The following is a 19,240-nucleotide window of genomic DNA, read 5'->3' on the forward strand; positions in this document are numbered from 1 at the left end:
AGACATATTTACTGGAAATCACTACAAACTACATCTCCACACAGCAATAATAGAACAGGCAGTACAAATCAACCTTGACACACAGCAAATATAACACAAATTAAAAAATACAGACTGTGAGACATACAATGATTATCAAGAGGTTCAAAATCAGGAAAGTTCTGAACAGGTGTACTTTATGGAATATCAACATTACTATTACTATCATACATGTATATTGCCCTGCTTCAAAAGCTGACCAGACATGCACACATTCTGCAGCCTTATTCAAAATAACAGTAATATATGTGTGTTACTGCTGAATATATGTATTATCTACCTACTTATATAAAGGTCATACAGTCATTCACATATTCCAGAAACCAACAGAAAAGAAATGAGAAAAAACCATGAACCATATAATGAGGTGATCTCTATTTCCTCATATCATTACTATATTGCTTGGCTAGAGGGATCACCTCTTTAGCTTGATCCATTGAATGCAAAGCTAGTAAACCACAGGTTCCAGGTTCAAATCCTAGCTGAGACATTGAAATAAATTATGACCCTTTTTTTTCAGATGGTGCCCATATACTTCACATTACTTTCACAAGCATCACTACACCCTACAAACTCAAGGATGATTTATTTCCAGGAGGGGAGTATGTAACCCTGGTAAAACACTAGCAGCGGTATACTGCTCGGGTAAAGAGGTCTTCTCTTTAGCTTAATCGGTTGAGCATTACACTAGTACTCTAGAGGTCCCTGGTCCAAATTCTAGCAGGGGCATTAAATATACCTATCATGATTATGACTGAAGGGAAATATACCTCAGAAATAATGAGAGAGATATCAGATCAATGGACGAAAAAAATGAAATTTTTAACTTATCACAAGAGGAGGACAAAGTTGATGGAAAAATAAGGAAAACAAAAGTATGGTGATAAACAAAGCTGACCACTGTAAATGGTCCGGCCAAAATGACCGCCAGAAACATGCTAACTTACACTGTTCTTCCTCATCCACTGCAGCAGCAGAGTAACCACAAAACAGGACATATGACTATTACACAGTAACATCCATTACACAACAGTTATACTAACTATCAAACTAGTACATTCTTATACTGAAGAAGATAATATACAGCTTATACATGTGATACTAATATATTTTTTTCTGATTTAAATTGGTAATGTTGACAAATCAACAAAATCATTATCCATTCATCATTTCTAAATATGAGACATGATTGCCTCATAAACCATGCATATTAGCTGATTTTTTTCTAAATCTATCAATCTTAACTTTCATTTTGGAAGTCTAATATGTCTTAAGCTCAATATGGGTGTTGATGTGAACAGAGTGTCACCTCAGTCCCTCTTCCACTTCCTTATCATCAAAACACCAAATTGTGAACAACTTCTCATCGACTGAAACTTAAATCCTCAGTTCCAAGAACCTTCCTTGATTAAGTCAGAAAAGTTCATGAGATTTTTTAATGTGGCATTACTTTGAGTTTGTTCTGAAATTAAAATTTTAATGAAAGAATCCTTAAGTTAAACATTCCTGAAGCCAGCTTTATACCCCGCCTTTATCTCCTCATATCAAAACTTGGTCAATAAAATTAATAGATTCATTGATAACAAAAAGAAAAAAACATGATTTGTCAGATAAAGTTTATATATAACAGAAGATCAGCAGATCTGTGACAAATTACCTATTGTAGCAGCTTCTATGCTGTTTCTGACAGAGTAGTGGACTTGACCAAGGAAGATATCCTGGACAAAGTCTGTAACAAAGGCCTGAAGACTTGACGATCCATCCATACAGGCAATAGCATCTTCTACCTCCCGGATAAAATCCTGTAGTGGTTTAAAGATGGCTGTAACAAACAAGTCAACATAATTACAAGAGGCCAACTGGGCCTGTAACACTCATTTTTCTGTATCATTATTTCAGAGACAAATGAAGTGAAAATGCTTGCTTTAACTCTAGAAACAAGAATAAAAAAACTCAACATAAAATGGGTATTTGACATTACTTTTCATGAAACTCATCACTGAGACACAATGCTCATCCTATATACCAGGACAATTTTTTTCCTTATCACAAAATATATACTGTTTAAAATCGGATTCCATTATTGTGTTAATGTGCTTACCCATTAGAACATTACACAGTTGGGATATCTTTTTATCCTTTAAATATGATGAGAATCATTTCCATTGGTTGTAAATCAACACAGACTAGATATCTAAACTTTGTAAAGATTACCTGTGATATTGTAGACACTTGGCTTACAGACCATCTGGTGTTTCTCTAGTCCCATCTCAGCTAACATACTGGCGTTAAACATGTCACTCTACAACAAATGTCATTATCATAATAACTAGAATACTGGCAGGTCAGCAAGGGCCCCGCAATGTGGCTGGAAATTCCTCCCGCCCACCTGCTCTAAGACAAACACACCCCACACTGACAGATTAACGGCAAGACCTTAAGTACACTCTGCTACAAAATCTAGAAAGACTGAAAAGGAAAAAACAACTCATACTAACAAATACATTCAACAATCTGATTTTTCATTTATAATAACAGTGACCTTGACCTTAGAACTCTGGATGTAAAAAACAATATCTCACGCAAGCACTCTTAGTAAGGAAGTTTGTGTAAAGTTGATTTTGATTGGGCAAAGTTAACTCTAGTTATCACATGGAAACTGATTTTAATTTATAGTTACAGTGATCTTTGACCTTTGGACCTGAAAGGCAATCTATCTAAAACAAGCACTTTTGGTTAAGAAGCATTGCATCAAGTCTGAACCAATTTTCTACTTAGAGAGTAACAGTAATCAGGACCACTGACCCTGGGACCTGAAAAGCAACCCAAAGCAAGCCATTTTCTAAGGAAATACGGTATGAGGTTAGAATATGATTGGCCAAAGCAAACGTGAGTTATCGCTGGGAAACTGATTTTTCTATTTTTAGTAACAGTGACCTTGACATTTGACTTTCTAAACTGTAAAACAATCCCAAGCAAATACTTTCAGTAAGGAAGTACTGTATGAAGTTTGGTTTACCTGGCAGATTGGAAAAAACAAACACTAGTTTTCACATGGAAACTGATTTTAATTTATAGTTACAGTGATCTTTGACCTTTGGACCTGAAAGGCAATCTATCTAAAACAAGCACTTTTGGTTAAGAAGCATTGCATCAAGTCTGAACCAATTTTCTACTTAGAGAGTAACAGTAATCAGGACCACTGACCCTGGGACCTGAAAAGCAACCCAAAGCAAGCCATTTTCTAAGGAAATACGGTATGAGGTTAGAATATGATTGGCCAAAGCAAACGTGAGTTATCGCTGGGAAACTGATTTTTCTATTTTTAGTAACAGTGACCTTGACATTTGACTTTCTAAACTGTAAAACAATCCCAAGCAAATACTTTCAGTAAGGAAGTACTGTATGAAGTTTGGTTTACCTGGCAGATTGGAAAAAACAAACACTAGTTTTCACATGGAAACTGATTTTCTATTTATAGCAACGGTGACTTTAACCTTTATCCTTTGGAGATGAAAAGCTACATACCCCAAGCAAGCACTTCCTTCAAGGAGGCTTGGCATAAAGTATGAGTGCCATTGGCCCAACAGAATTTGAGATAGAGTACAGAAACAAACAAGAGGCCCATGGGCCTTAACGGTCATCTGACAAAAAGCAAGCCAAACTCTAACAACAGTGAGTCTGCCGTTAAAACAGTGGGCTTTATTAATTTGAATAAACTTGGTAACCCTTCCTCCCAGCATCCTACAGGCCCAATATCAGCACTCTGAGCCTTTTGGTTACTGAGAAGAAGTCATTTACAGATTTTATCATATTTGAACCCTGTGATCTTGAAAGTGGGTCAAGGTCATTCACTTGAACACATTTGGTAACACTTCCTCAAAGCATCCTACAGGTCCGATATCAGCACTCTAATCATTTTGGTTATGGAGAAGTCATTTGCATATTTTAACATATTTAACCCCTGTGACCTTGAAAGTGGGTCAAGGTCATTCATTTGAACAAATATAGTAGCATGTCATCCCAGCATCCTACAGGTCCTTTATCAGCACTCTTGGACTTTTGCTTATTGAAGATAAGTTGTTTGTATATTTTAACATATTTGACCCGTGACCTTGAAAGTGGGTCAAGGTCATTCATTTGAACAAAATTATTAGCCTTTCCTCCAAGCATCCTACAGGCCTAATATCAGCACTCATGGACTTTTGCTTATTGAGAAGAAGTCGTTTGTATATTCTAATATATTTGACCCCTGTGACCTTGAAAGTGGGTCAAAGTCATTCATTTGAACAAACTTGGTAGCACTTCATCCCAGCATGCTACAGACCCAATATCAGCATTCTGAGCCTTTTGGTTGTTGAGGAGAAGTTGTTTAAAAATTTCAATATATTTGACCCCTGTGACCTTGAAAGTGGGTCGAGGTCATTCATTTGAACAAACTTGGTAGCCTTTCCTCCAAGCATCCTACAGGCCCAGTATCAGCACTCATGGAGCTTTGCTTATTGAGAAGAAGTCGTTTGTATATTTTAACATATTTGACCCCTGTGACCTTGAAAGTGGGTCAAGGTCATTCATTTGAACTAACTTTGTAGGGCTCCATGCCAACATGCTATGGGCCAAGCACGACGCACGGCCGACGACGACAGACGAAGCACGATGGCTATAGGTCATCTAGACCCTTCGGGTCAGATGACCTAAAAAAGACAGGCAGACGGATGGACAGCTAGACAGACAAGCTAATTACTACAGGGCACCTACATCTCAATGTGGAGCGTTAAAGACTCATATCTAATATTCTAAGACCTCATACATGTTTTTTTATAACCCAAGAGTTTCTAATGAACCTACATTATAAAAGTAATCATTCTCTAAACAATTTACAAAATTACCATCCTGATTTAAAACTGACAAGAATATGAATAAATAGGATTATAAATTTTTTAAAACCTGACAATACAGTATAGTTTTAAAAAATTATTCAAAGAACTTGTACCTTTCGTCAACAAAAGCAACATCAATATTCATCTTCATAATGACACTTATCAGCTGAATATCTCGTTAAACATGTACACTTTCATGCTCATGTGTCCTTTCGATGCTTTTACTTTATAAAAATATTTACTTACCGTATCAAACGCTCTACTATCCTCAACATAACTGTTGGTGCTCATGGCATGAATTGATGCATCAAAACGGAACAGGGCTGGCTAAAAACACAGAATTAGAAAACTCCTCACTGATCTACACTAATTCCTATTGAATGTCTTTCTATGATTTATTGTCTCTATGACAGAATCAACACACAGGATAAGCTGACAAACTAACTTCCATGAACTGTCAATAACATATTGTAAATATGCACATGTAACCATCAAATTAGTGAAATGACATCTTTATTTTACAATACCATATTATGATTTAACAATCAATGTCGGGCTTATATTCATGTCATTATGGATATTAGAATGTGGAATTTATTTCAACAAAATTTGCATAAAAATTGACATATCTAACCAACAACATTACAGCATTCCAAGCAATGGCCTGGGATAAATCAAAGTATCTACAGTTTAGTAGTTAGACTTGTCAAATAATAACCCAAGTTCTATCTTTAATCTATTTGAAATATCTCATAGATATATGAGGTGGATATATAAGGAAACTATCTGTGAACCTTTCAAAAGTTAATCAAATACCTTTTTTGGTTTGTTTGGGCGTTTCTTTGAGAAGTATTGGCTGATATCAGTACTGGGTTCGTCAAAGCTGCTGGGGGCACGTTGTCGTGAGGCAGCAGTATTTTGTACATCAAGGTATTCACGCAGTAGCAACTCAATCTGCAAATTCACCAAAATGTTTGACATTCACCTTTACTACATATGTGATGGTAACAAGATCAGTTAGGACTTTATCAAATATCTGTCCTGTTATCAGTGAATGTACTTAAATTACAGTGGTACTGTAAACATACTACATTTAACACATTCTTACATTCACATTAAATTAGCACAATGCTAAATTAGCACATCCATAAATTTAAAGTTTTATATATATAATCAATACACAGAAACTGCAATTAGCATCATCATATTTTATTGTAAAATGTTAGCATGAAAAGCGATCAAATAAAGTTACCGTTAAATGGGTATGTTTACAGTATTGCATGCCTACCTCATAAAATGATGACACCATCAAAAGATGACCTCATAAAACCATGATATCATAAAAAGATGACCTCATAAAATGATGATATCATAAAAAGATGACCCCATAAAATGATGATATCATAAAAAGATGACCTAATAAAATGATGATATCATAAAATAAGAATAGAATGACATACAAGGGTATAAATACCAGTAGATTATATTACATACAGAAATCATTGTTTTCATTTTCCTTTTTTGTTCGATTGTGGCATACTTAAATAAATAAGATGTTATTCTTGATAATCAAATGAGGATTGTAGAAGTTTAACCTACCACAGCTTGTATTTTGGACCAAACATCTGTCATATCATACATCTGTTCTCCACGGATCAGGACACCAGATTTCTGTAAAAACAAAGTCAAGTTACACTGGTAAATTGAATATTTCAAAATTTTTAACAAAAGCTGATTAACTGATTTTTTTTGCATTCTCACATTAACATTTTCTACTTTGATATATATCATATTTCCTTTTTTCTTCTGTCGGCAAGCGATGATCAATAACTATTTCCCTGGTAGAATAAAATACTTAATGTATTAAATTTGTTTCGTAATATCTACATTTCAACCTATAAAACATTTTTTGAAGTAAACTGAACATCCTACAAGGATTAAAAAAGGTTGGAAACTGACATACACAATGTTTAATTCCTATTACCTATGATATACACATGTATATGTAATTGCTGTTTCCCGTATTCTTTCATCTCTATTTCAAAAATTCTTTTTACCATTTTTCTTTTCATTCCTGTATGTGCATGCTCAATACATAGATCCGATTACACAATTTCCTTCACCATATTTTCAAATCTCAATTTTTTGAAACCCAAGTCGGTAAAATGCTACAAATCTAAGTGTAAGCTTTTTCTGCCATGCAAAAATCCCAATTAGCTATCGGATAAACATGTGTAAAATATCATGACTCCAATATCTCGGGTTATATATAACAAGTGTAATTGACCTGTATAACAATACCTCTCTGGTATTATATGTGAGGGCTTTATCATAAGGTCAAAGTCATTTCACTGAAGAAATCTGATACCCATCACCACAGCAAACTATGGGATATATAAACAAATCTCAATGTTCAAAGCAAGATTGAACCAAGATCATTTATCTTGAAAAAAGAAAAATGTTCAGCTCCAGACTAGTCCTTCTCACCAACCACATGCATGACACCAGGCTTTTGTATTGTCCAGGAAATAAAATTTTAAGTAACACAAAAAATGTTAATGTTCAGTTTGCCAACCTCCTCATATTGTACTTCAAGGACAGTGTAATTAATACTATCAGAGAAGTGTCATCCCAAACCATGTCAAAAAGTAAGTTTGTTTTCCCTAAATTGTTTTGTCTGACTACAAAAGGATAATTAACACCAAAGTCACTATGATATAATACCAAATATCAGTACCCTTGTAAAACGATAAAGTGGTGTAGCACATAAATGTCTATCAACACTTGCACGCAAATCTTAACATTTTATCATCGGGGTACACACAAAATCAAAAACATGTCCAAAGGCTGGGCATCCCCCCATCCCCAAAATCCTTTAAACCAACTTTGAAAAGGATAGTTAAACTCAACAGGGACCATGATGTCAATTATCAGTACCCTTGTACAATTATAAAGTGATGTACTTTTGTCTTTCAACAGCTGCCATCAAAACCTTAACATTCAGTTTTTGTGTAAATTTTTCATCAGTTCAAAATAAAGAACATAAAGTATGAAAATTAAGGAAATGTATATAATTATGTACTGGTATTCATTATTTAATGAATTAAATGAATAAAATTAACCAAAAGTTGTAAAGTATTTTGATGGATGCAAAACAGGGCCCTAATGTTTTTTATCATTCTCAAATTGATGTGATATGTACAGAGACATCTCAGAACATTATGGTGACAACATTAAAATGATGTGATATGTACAGAGACATCTCAAAACATTATGGTGACAACATTAAAATGATGTGATATGAGTCATACAAACACATTCGCCAGTAGATGAAGTGATATATACTTGTAAATACATGCTGATTATTGTTTCTTTCAATCAAAATGAAAATATACCAACATACCAATATATATTTTGATATGCCTGACAACACTTAACAATGAAAATGTAAATGTATACATAACTGAGAAGAAGAAACACTTCTGTTGTAGTGCAAACAAATTTAAATTCTATATGCAACCTTTCTTGATTTTCATAGGTTTTCTTAAAACTTAAGTTTCTGTTTATTGATATCTTAAAAATTAAAACTTTATTTATTTTATTAAATATACAAAATTAACTTCATCGCTATTTTTTAAAGTCTTTGCCTCAAACATATATGTGCATTTTTTAAAGCCACAATGAAGGCTGACAACAGCTTTACACACAGTTCGGAACTACAGCAGACCCTGTGAGGGTATACCACAGCATTCATCTTTACTATGTTGTAATATGGCATGTATACCTCTCAATGGCTCAAACTTGAAAACTGGACATCTCCAATATAAAAGACTTCCCAAACCAGAGATTATAGGCTATATTTTATAAATTCAATCATGTTTGTGTTAAAACATAGTATTACAACTTCATGTACTGTAAACAATTCAGTTTAAGAATAAAATAAATTACTTATTGACAATAATAGATTCTATCATCTAAAGTTTTCAATTTGGGACCAACATTTTGCACTAGAGACTGTTTAATTCACTGTCATCGAATTTGAGGTTCTAGTTCAAAACTTGTACATTTTTATTTGATGGTTTGGACAAGACAAATGTGATATTATTATTATTTGCCTTGAATTCTATATTTCATTCCTGCAAAATTAATGGGAAATCATCCTGATCTTATGTTCAAATATTACATTACATGACACATGAGTGAATGTTCCTGTGTTGTAGTTCACAGAAAACATGGCTGACGTGTAAAGTTCTAAAATTGAAAACAGTAAACACAAACAGTGTAAGACAAAGCTGAGATATTAGTTGTCTAGTGCTATCCTTTGTTAGGTTGTTTGTTACAACATAATGGTAATGGCAGTGACAAAAACAAGGCTTTGTTACAAGCAATAATCTATCATTAGCACGTTTATAGACACTGCATCATTGGAAGTGAAAACAAACAATTTTGTTATTTTGAACACATTATCATTAAAAATAATATGTTGCATGATAAAGTGTAGATTTCATAAAGTAAAAACAGTGAAACATTTCTCCAAACAAATCTGTATCTTCAACATACATGTAATTACATTAATATAAATTAACCTGAAGAAAAAAATGATCAAAATAATGGTTTATAACTTGCTCAAATTTCCGCAGTCAAGAGTGAAAAGCATCATGTGCTGTATGTGAAGTTTGTGTACTGCGCTACTACTGTACGTTGTGTGTGTAATTATAGATCAAGCGGTTATCAATGTAAGCTTGGCGTATACTTCATATAAAACCATGTATCCTTTTGACATTTCTCAAAATTTTCATATTCTGTAGTTTAACTGATTGGATAGTTGTTATCACTTGCCCTCATATTTACTTACAGTTGTTTTTTAAGTTTCATTTTGTAATATTCAGTGTCACCAATTGTAACTCTCATGATTTCATCAGGTCAGTCTGATATTGTCTATATCATGACCAGCTCAAATCATTACTTTTATTCAATTACTTTTACACAGAATTTAAAAACTAAAAGTTCAGTTTTAGGTTCTGAAATATAGTGAAAACAATGTTCAAACGTAACATAAAACATTAACTCATCACCCAACGCCAACAGATATAACTTTAGAATGGAACTGGTTGTCAGATCTGCTTACCTGATAACCCTATACAACACCCTGTCACCCCTATTCTTAATTACCATGTCCAGGTATTATTTGACAAGAGGATGGTGACACTAAATATGATTGTATTGTGAGTGATATTTTAGTATAATGACATCACATGTTCAAGGCACTGTAGTTTACTTGATTCTTTCTTACATGTTGTATACTGTGTAAACATTCAGAAAAATCTTTTTAGGAGATTGATTTGTTTTCTTTCTTTTTTTTAAATGAAATGATCAAAATTTAATTGCTCAGTAAAAGCAAGTATCAAATGCCTGAAAAAATATCACTTTTACTTAAAACAGAAATAAATATCATACAGAAGATATTTAGATTAATGATAAACTAGGAGATACCATTAGGCAGTTAATCATTGGCCCTACAAAAACATAACCTTTATATTAATGACCTGATAATACTTAGTGTTATTAATCTTCATTTATCATTAAATTGTAAAATAAAATTTTCTGTTACCCTTCACAAGTTTTCTAGGTGAATAGCATTAAACAATAATTAAGAACATATCACAATTCCACATCACAATAATCTGTTACCTAAATAATAATGACTCACTGAACTGTCTTCACAGCCATTTACACGACTTGTTCATTATGTTTCAGATTTATCCTGATGGAACTTCTGTGAATGTTACCAAGGACACCAATAAGAACTAACTACATCCCAGGGCCTCACATACATGTACATGCAAGAACCATTAATAGTGTTGGAATAAAAATGATCAATTTTCAGACACATCCAAAAACAATGAACAACAAAATAAAGCAAGAATCAGGTCTGCCACAACTTAAGACAAAGATGCAAAATTATTCTTGTACAACAAAGGCGTAAAAAGGTGTATACTCAATCTAATTAAAATTAGATCCAGCATTTCAACAAACTTATTGCTTTCTTTTTCCTGCATAAAAATCTCCTTACCAGCATATCAGTTCAAACTCAATTAACTTCACTAGCCTTTGAATTCAAACACCATCTTTTAAAGATAGATGGAAAGTTGTTTTGATACCTGGAGTGAAGGAGAGGCGATGTACCTCAGTTGTTGTTAAGATTTCAATGCAGGTAAGAGAAATTTATAGAAAGAAATGCAAGATTTAATTTTATTATTTAGATTGGTGCTTATTAACTGGCTGGGTACATCTGAAGGTGACAACAATTCATTCTAAAATGATAGTAAGGGTTACCTCCTCTTGTTGCTCTGCTGTAGTTGGCTTTAAAATATTTTAAATTTCTATTGAACAATGTACAAATGTATTGTTATATCTGAATATCTGAAATGTGGTTAACAAAGTCCTGAACTAAAATTGAATAATCCCAGAGTTTAGAATGTTAACTTAAGATCTTTAAAATTATGAATTTTATATACGAACTATATATAACTAAGCAACATACATTGATTTGCAAGCATTGAAGGTCCAGCTTGATTTTTAAAATATTTATTTCCCTAAATTTTCATTTTCCTTACTTGATATCCTTTAATTATGATAAAGTTGAATTTCATGATTGTTGAAGAAGATCCTAGTTTAGTAAGAAGAAAGTCTAATAAAATATATATATATGAATTTGTTATGTATCAAATAATTTAACATTGTGTACAGTTTATAGAAGAACTCTGTATTGCTACAATTTTATATCTAATTAAGGGATTGACAAAATTTCAAGAAATTAAATCTACATAATTTCAAGGTGTACATATCTACTGGCAAAATTTGGATGTCAAGGATCATATTCCAAAGTTAACTTTGATTCCACTAAAATCAAATAAAAAGGAAAAAAAAGTCATGCTCGGTTCATCAAAGTTTTTAAAACTTAGTGTAAAATAACTTTTATATATTTACCGGGTATATACTGGTTTCAGTGACAGAGATTCTGCTGATTTTTCTATGAAAAACATTGCCATTATATATGTACATACATTGAAACTTCAAATTTATTCAAGCTTTTCTTGCTTTGTTTATCTTATTGTCTTTATTGATCTGATTCATCTATTTAATATCTTAATATAGTGGACAGCAAGGATCATATTGAGGCAGGGTTTCCTTGTAGTAGATGGTGGCGTTCTCATTGAACAACATATGGGATGCCTGTTACATGCCATCCAGAGTAATAAGGGTTTCTTTCCTAAGGTTACAACACATCAGCAAAGACTATTCTGTTTCTAAGCTTCCAGAGAAGCACAAACTGCTACAAGAACCCTTTAGCAGACTGAGCTATTGCAGTCCCATTAAGTTTACAATGGGTGAGTCTATAAATATGAAGGGGTAACAGGATATTTATACCAGCTTATTGATGATGAAATACTGCATAATAACATATATTAAAGCATACTGCCTTTAAACAATTCAGTTGCATCCATTAAAAGTTGAAATGTGAAAAAAGCCGAAATTGAATCTTAAATGAAATTTTCTAGTCGCATTCAAAGTGTTTAAACATTCCGCATAAAATTCCTGCTTGGTAACAAAATCTTCAGCAAAAGGCAATTTCAAAGTGTAAAGATTTCAAATGGATTGATCACACATATATGTCAAATGATGATTGTGTGAATTAAATATTTTCTTCAATTAATGTAAAACCTGTTCAATTGAAGTGGTCAGTATTCATTGTAGGTCCGTAAATAGTTAGTCCTTCCTGAGATTTGAAAGTATTGTTAATTTGAAAAGAACAATGAAATGAATTTAAGAAGAAATGCTTATGTAAATGCAGTTGTAATGACATACTCACAATGACTCGATTAAGGTTACGCAAGACCATTTTGTGCATGTGTGCAACCAAGCGGAACTGTTGAAATACTATCATAAGTAATTCCAGTAGAAATCTTGGCTGGTTATTATTAGCCAGTATTTCCCCCTGTTGGCAAGAACTGAAAACAAGGGTAGATAATTAATAGAATTCATCAAATATCATTTTCTTTTGTAAATCCACATATTTAAGTACATATGCTTCAAACAAGGAATAATTCTGCACTGCAGAAACAGTTGAGAATATGTTGACAAGGAAGTTTTAGTTATAATGTACTTTACATTATCAACTTCCATTCAATAACGAAGTAAAGGCATTCACAACTGTTAGTAAAGAAAATAAATATTACCATACAAATCTCTATATTTATATTATGTTTAATCAAAGTTGATACCATGACGTACACATATCTACTGATAAATAGCTAGTTTATCTACAAATATTTATGAAGATATTTGGTTTGATTGTTTAGTTGGCTTATAGCCCCAAGAACAACCAGCATCATTTTGATGTGCTGTCCCTTGTTGCAAAGCCTGGCTACTTCAATAATAACATAAAGGTGGCCCATTTATTGCTGTCTAGAGCAATAATGGTGAAGTATCTTACACATGGACAAAACCATCACACCACAGAGTAGTCTCTTTCTCAGCTTCCTGAGAACACAAACTTCCACAGCTGGGAAATGTCTCATCCAACACATTTGATCATCAACTGATGTTACACAGGTCAATGTTCTATTAACTAGACTATTAATTTTCCCTCATGAAGATAACACGTATACATCGGGGTGTAATTTTAAAGATAGTGGATCACACCATGATGTTTACACAGAAATCAACAAAATAGTGATGTCTGATAAAAGAAACTTACTTTTCCACCACCTGCTGTGAGGCTCTGGCTACTATAGCAGACAACTCTGGTTGTATCCTCACCTTCAACCCCTGAAATGTCAATAAACTTTGCCTGATCAAGGGTTCACATTTAATGTAATCAAAATTCATAATCTGCATGTTTCAGCTTATTTGCAACATAAGCAATACTTAATTATTTTTCACTGAAAATACATAAAAAGTGAAATGAAACTTTTAGATCCCTGTGACAATGAAACTGAGTCAAATATCATTCATTTAGCTTAATATCAATGTTCAACTCACTGGCCTTCATTGGAGTTAAATAACAATTAAATGCTCACAATCTCAGATACTAGGATTCATACAATGAAACATAAAACACAGACACACAGACAGCCTGTGTGATCCAAACTAGAAATATAACCCTAAGATAATACATTGAATTCACTAATATTGTCAAACTGAACACCTGTATATCTTTTGGATATCTCATTGTGAGAAGAGAAGATTAATAATACAGATTTTTCGCAAGGAACGAAATTTTAATTCTTAAGTGGTTAATAGTGCAAAACTGTTTATGACATAAAACTTACTTATAAAAGGTAAACACTGGTAGGCCTGAGAGTCCACAACAGCATCCCCAAATGTGAAAAATTACATAACTGCAGCTATATGCAGGGAATATGGCCATGTAAACCCTAATGTATCTACCCTGAACATGGTGGTATGGTATTGTGAAAAGGCATTTTCCCACATTTATTTCAACTTAACAGAACTATAAAATTAAACAAAACATATCTTACCTCAGCTCCTTCTGGAACTTTTTTCAGGACAAAGAGAGATTGAACTAAGAGAGCAATGAAGTGAGAGGGATTATCTTCTGGGTTAGAGTTCAAATCCTCTTTTATCTCCTCTCTGGTATATGTCTCTATAGCAGGGAACATATCCTGTCCTGACCCTGGAACATATTGGACGTAACAAATTGTGTCTTAATTAATTCTAAAGCATGGCTTTCAAATATATTTCCTCCAAATTACTCCTTAAAATTATGCTATAGTCACCAAGAAAAAGTTCTTTGGAGTATCCCAGTATGTATCAAATTCAATGTTACCTAACCATCCTATGTACCATAGCAATATTAAAATAAGGCACATTCCAATAAGTTAGCAGGGCAATCATAACTTTTTCACAAACTTTCATGTGTTCAGTGCCTACATTAATGAAAATGGAGCTAAATTAAAAGTAGAATCAAAGTCAGTGAATACAGGTATCAGTGGCCTACACATACATGTATCTAGATTTAAAACAATGACAAAAGTGCAAAATCTGAAAAAACTGTAAATAGGTATGTAATACAGGGTTATGAGTATGTAGCACAATGGACACAAAATATCTACCAACAAGAAAATATGTATAACACAATTCTTTTTCAAACTGTTTTTTGACAATAAACTTTACGTCGTTATGCTAGATCTATTCAGTAAAGTCACATTTAAGATATCATCTTACGTTTCTTACGCTCCAGTGAGGGGTAGTCCCCCTGTCGTGTGAGAGAGTCTGTGCGTCGATAGCTGGGTTTCTGGGTAGCAGGGACTGTCACATAGATTTGTTTATTGAGTCCAGCAATCAGCACTTCATGTAGTTGCTGCAATTTAATTCATCTTCAATATAATTGTTTTTTCAGATTAAAAACTTTTTTTACTAGATACAAACAGATTTTAGTTCCCAGTTACCTGAACAGTACCACACATCTTCAATATTATAGTAGATGGGTAGTGTTTAATCTCACAAAACAAATTGGATGATATCCATAGCAAATCCCTTTTTTCTTTTGATGGAATAGTAATACTATATTCCTGATTCAATACTTAGAATTAATATATCTGTCACTGATAATACAAAATTTTATTTGATTGACATGATGATTTATGGAGTGAAGATGGGCAATTCTCATTGGCAGAAATTTCATGTTACAGAACACTTACAGCAGCATGCAATTTGATGTTTTATCATCTTTGCAGGGTACAATTTGATGTTTAATTAAATAAATTAGGATTGATACTTTACTGAAAAGGTATTAAAAATTCATATTATCTTTGCGTTTCTTTATTTATGCAGCCAAACTTTCAATGCAACATTTCAGGCATAAAATAGGACATATCTGCAAATGTTAACTGGCCAAACTGATAAATGATGATTTTTTATTTTAATTAGTATGCAGAAATCAGTGCAAAAATGAACAAAAACTGTAAATACCGCCTTTCGCGTGGTCAGCTCTGACTTCAGATCTCTTAAGGCCATCACTCCTGACAATGGGTCTTCCAATTTGTCAACTGATAAAATATAAATAAAACAGCACAACTGTTCAATCACAAGAAACAGATAATTGATAAACAGTTTTAGTTTTCAAATTTTCAAGTGATACATATACCAGGTAGGTACATTCATCTTCACCAAAGAAAATAAACAAAACGGTTACATGTTTATCAAGTATGTTGAACATCACTTGACTGGATGCAAATGTATTTTTATATCTATGGTACAGATAAAAATACTTTGTTACATAGAAATATGGAGTTAATGTATCAGTTCTCTATATATGTTATCAACTTGAAGATTATGAAAGATGAGAATGGCTAACATAAAATGCAAAGCCTATATTTCAGTTCTACATTAACAGGCCAGATTTTATGAAAATTTTCATTCTATATAAACCAACTCATAAGATAGTCAAACACTCTGATGGACATCCCTGATACTCTATTCTAGAATGTACTCTTAATTATCTCCCTTTGACCATTTCACTTGTTTGACATACACTCTAACCTACCTGCTTGAACCACCAAATTAGTGGCATGAAGATAGTGTTTTGTCAGCAAGAAGTTATCCAGTTTGGTGGGAACCTCCTTGATTTGTTCTCTGAAATAGTTACAGTGATAATGATTTCTAGTTACAAATGGATAACATTTTATATACTGATAGATTCAATACCAATTCTCCACTAATTCAATTTGCAAATAAGAAATTATTTACTTATTTACATGAAATAGCAGATACATGTGTATCAGGAAACACAAGGAAAATAATGGACTTCATCACTACTAAACAGAACTGAAATGGTCTATTGATCAAATAGAGATTCAATATAAGATAATTCTGAAGAGCTAAAAAAAATTAATAACATTACCGAAACTAAAGAAAAGTATGTGAATTTCTTGTGCTTACATTTGATCAAGGAGGGAGACCATAGTTTTGTGTTCGACTCCTTCAATCCAAAGTCGACGAAGTTCATCCCGTTTACAATGGAGTAATGTTTTACAGCTGCTCAAATCTTCTTTTATCTTCTTTATCTTATCACGTGACTCTGTAATGGTGTAAACATCTTATAAGGTATGACGAAATTGTGAAGCATTAATATTTCATATTGTAATACTAAGAGGCAACAAAGAGAGGGCCCACATCATACACTTTGATAGTTTACCAACAATGACAAAATATTCTCTTAAATGTATACACAATAAATATGAAATATTTCCCCGTCTACGGATCTCCCTCTCAGCAGTATGGTCGCAAATACTTTTTCTTATAATGAAGCATCTATTCCTTTTTCAAAAAAGATCTTTCATAGTCATTTCAGTTTAAATACACCAAATTTCATCTGTCTTTATTACCCTTTGGCCATGAAAATCTGTCACATGGGCCACTGGACTTTTACAACTTAATTGGTTTATTCCAATAATTATTGACATACATTTTAATTAATAAAACTTACAAACAACCATTACAAATCAGACACAGTAAGTCCAAATATCCTCAATAGGTCAATGCACAAATCATGAATGTCTTACCATATATTTTCTTGCTTATGGTACTAAAGGCTTGTGTGATTCTTGTTAGGTCTTCATAATTCTCTGGAATGGAAAACAAATTGAAAAATATGCAACAGAACACCACAGAAAATTTTCTTTATCATGATATTTTAGATAATTTTGTAATAATAATGATAATAATAATAATAATAACAAATTCTTTTATCTCAACAGTAAAGCATATTTAGACTTGCGTCTAGTTTACAATATGGCCCTGTAAAACACATATTTACATCAGCATATTACGGATGAATACAAAACATTAACATGTTGACATGGCAATACATGATAGACAAAATATATTAAATAAGATACTTCAGTAAGTATGGATAAGAACAGTTCATCATTTGGTTGCATAAAAAAAAAATCAAATTAAGTATCAAAAGTTTTCTGTGCATAATAGATATGATTTATGAAATAATTAAATACACATTACAAAATTAATACAGTACCATCACAGATGAGCCTAGAATTGACAAATACATTTCATGAAGTTGGATTAAAATAGTTTTTCAGGTACAGTTTTTTAAAAGACAAAACTTTTGTTGCATTCCTGATCTCTTCACTAAGATTACTCCAAAGGGACATGCATGAATATTTAAAAGAATGTTTGTAAAAAGTAGTTCTGCACTTGGGAATATATAAGTTGTTTGAACTAAGAGAACAGGTTGTCCTGCTTGAAAGTTGACTGACATAGTTAAATATATCAGTCTATTGTAATGCTATTCTCAGGAATGTTTGCAAAGAAATAAAAGTTATATGATAAATGGAATCCAACAATTCTTTCCATTTATATGAGATTTATGAAGCTCATCACCAAAGGCTTGGAAAATGAAAAATTCTGAAACTTGTTTCATCAATCTGATATTAATGGAAATTCATTATTAGATATACAGATTTCAATAATAAGGAATATAAAGTTTGTGGATGCTTTTACAATTACCTGTCACCAGCTCTCCAAGACACTTGTCACTTTGTCTAAAAGCTTTCTCAATTCTTGCTTTCTCCTTTTCTCTTTGTTCAAAGTCGGCACTGGTTGAAAGTGTACGAACTATCATCATCAGGAAATCAGACTGAAACAAAGGTATATTAAGTATCTTAGTATATTGCAAACAATATATGAAGGGAAACATTTATAGTTTCATAATACTGTTACAATAAAGTTTACTATTAAGGAGACCTTAAATAAAATCCACAGTAAATGGAAAGCAGTACAGAGTTTTTCTTAATATTTTTGTTCATTAAATTATATAGCTACTGTAAAGAATTTTGTCAAAACTTTAAAAAATAAATCCCTATTAAAATTGTTTAGGCACTGTTTGGCTTCATATTTTTCAGAAAGTTTTGTAATAGTTGGAGATTACTATTCAGACAGTCTCAACTTTGTGTCTATAAATCAAAACTAGCTCTGCATTAAGTAAGATTTCCTCAGTGTCAACACAGATGTTCATGTTGTGGAGTCAGGTATTCAGAATCAGATTTTTCATTCAAAGGTGTAGTTTCAGTTTAAATAAGTGATACTCCAGCATTTTTTTAGTTGGTAAAAATTACTTTCATAAATTAGCAAATAGAGGAAATCTACTGTTTTTTGAAAGGTTAGTTATGTACTTTATGAGCAAAAAGGTTCATAAACACAGCAATACTATTTAACTAGAACTTCTTCGCTAAAGCGTTGCAAAGAGATATAGGCAATTCCTTATCAACGTATTA

The 19,240-nt window shown here is 32.5% G+C and overlaps 1 protein-coding gene across 2 annotated transcripts in view; it reads right to left on the reverse strand.

Annotated features, from left to right (window-relative positions):
• Positions 1-19,240, reverse strand: part of LOC132544024 (exocyst complex component 4-like) — a 31,520-nt gene that overhangs the window by 11,712 nt on the left and 568 nt on the right. The window contains exons 2-17 of one of the 2 annotated variants that reach the window (XM_060207583.1): positions 18,474-18,603; positions 17,510-17,572; positions 16,887-17,025; positions 16,492-16,580; positions 15,918-15,994; positions 15,171-15,306; positions 14,465-14,619; positions 13,681-13,751; positions 12,793-12,931; positions 11,256-11,282; positions 6,519-6,590; positions 5,736-5,873; positions 5,166-5,246; positions 2,254-2,341; positions 1,697-1,861; positions 987-1,004 (exon numbers count right to left, since the gene is read on the reverse strand). In XM_060207583.1, the coding sequence (XP_060063566.1) occupies positions 987-1,004; positions 1,697-1,861; positions 2,254-2,341; positions 5,166-5,246; positions 5,736-5,873; positions 6,519-6,590; positions 11,256-11,282; positions 12,793-12,931; positions 13,681-13,751; positions 14,465-14,619; positions 15,171-15,306; positions 15,918-15,994; positions 16,492-16,580; positions 16,887-17,025; positions 17,510-17,572; positions 18,474-18,603 (1,588 nt within the window). The remainder of the gene's footprint in view (positions 1-986; positions 1,005-1,696; positions 1,862-2,253; positions 2,342-5,165; positions 5,247-5,735; positions 5,874-6,518; positions 6,591-11,255; positions 11,283-12,792; positions 12,932-13,680; positions 13,752-14,464; positions 14,620-15,170; positions 15,307-15,917; positions 15,995-16,491; positions 16,581-16,886; positions 17,026-17,509; positions 17,573-18,473; positions 18,604-19,240) is intronic. The other variant, XM_060207584.1, reaches the window with a different exon arrangement.

The sequence above is a fragment of the Ylistrum balloti genome, unplaced genomic scaffold, assembly GCF_031769215.1.
Source record: "Ylistrum balloti isolate Yb309-2 unplaced genomic scaffold, AGI_CSIRO_Ybal_v1 Utg369778, whole genome shotgun sequence".
NCBI lineage: Eukaryota > Metazoa > Mollusca > Bivalvia > Pectinida > Pectinidae > Ylistrum > Ylistrum balloti.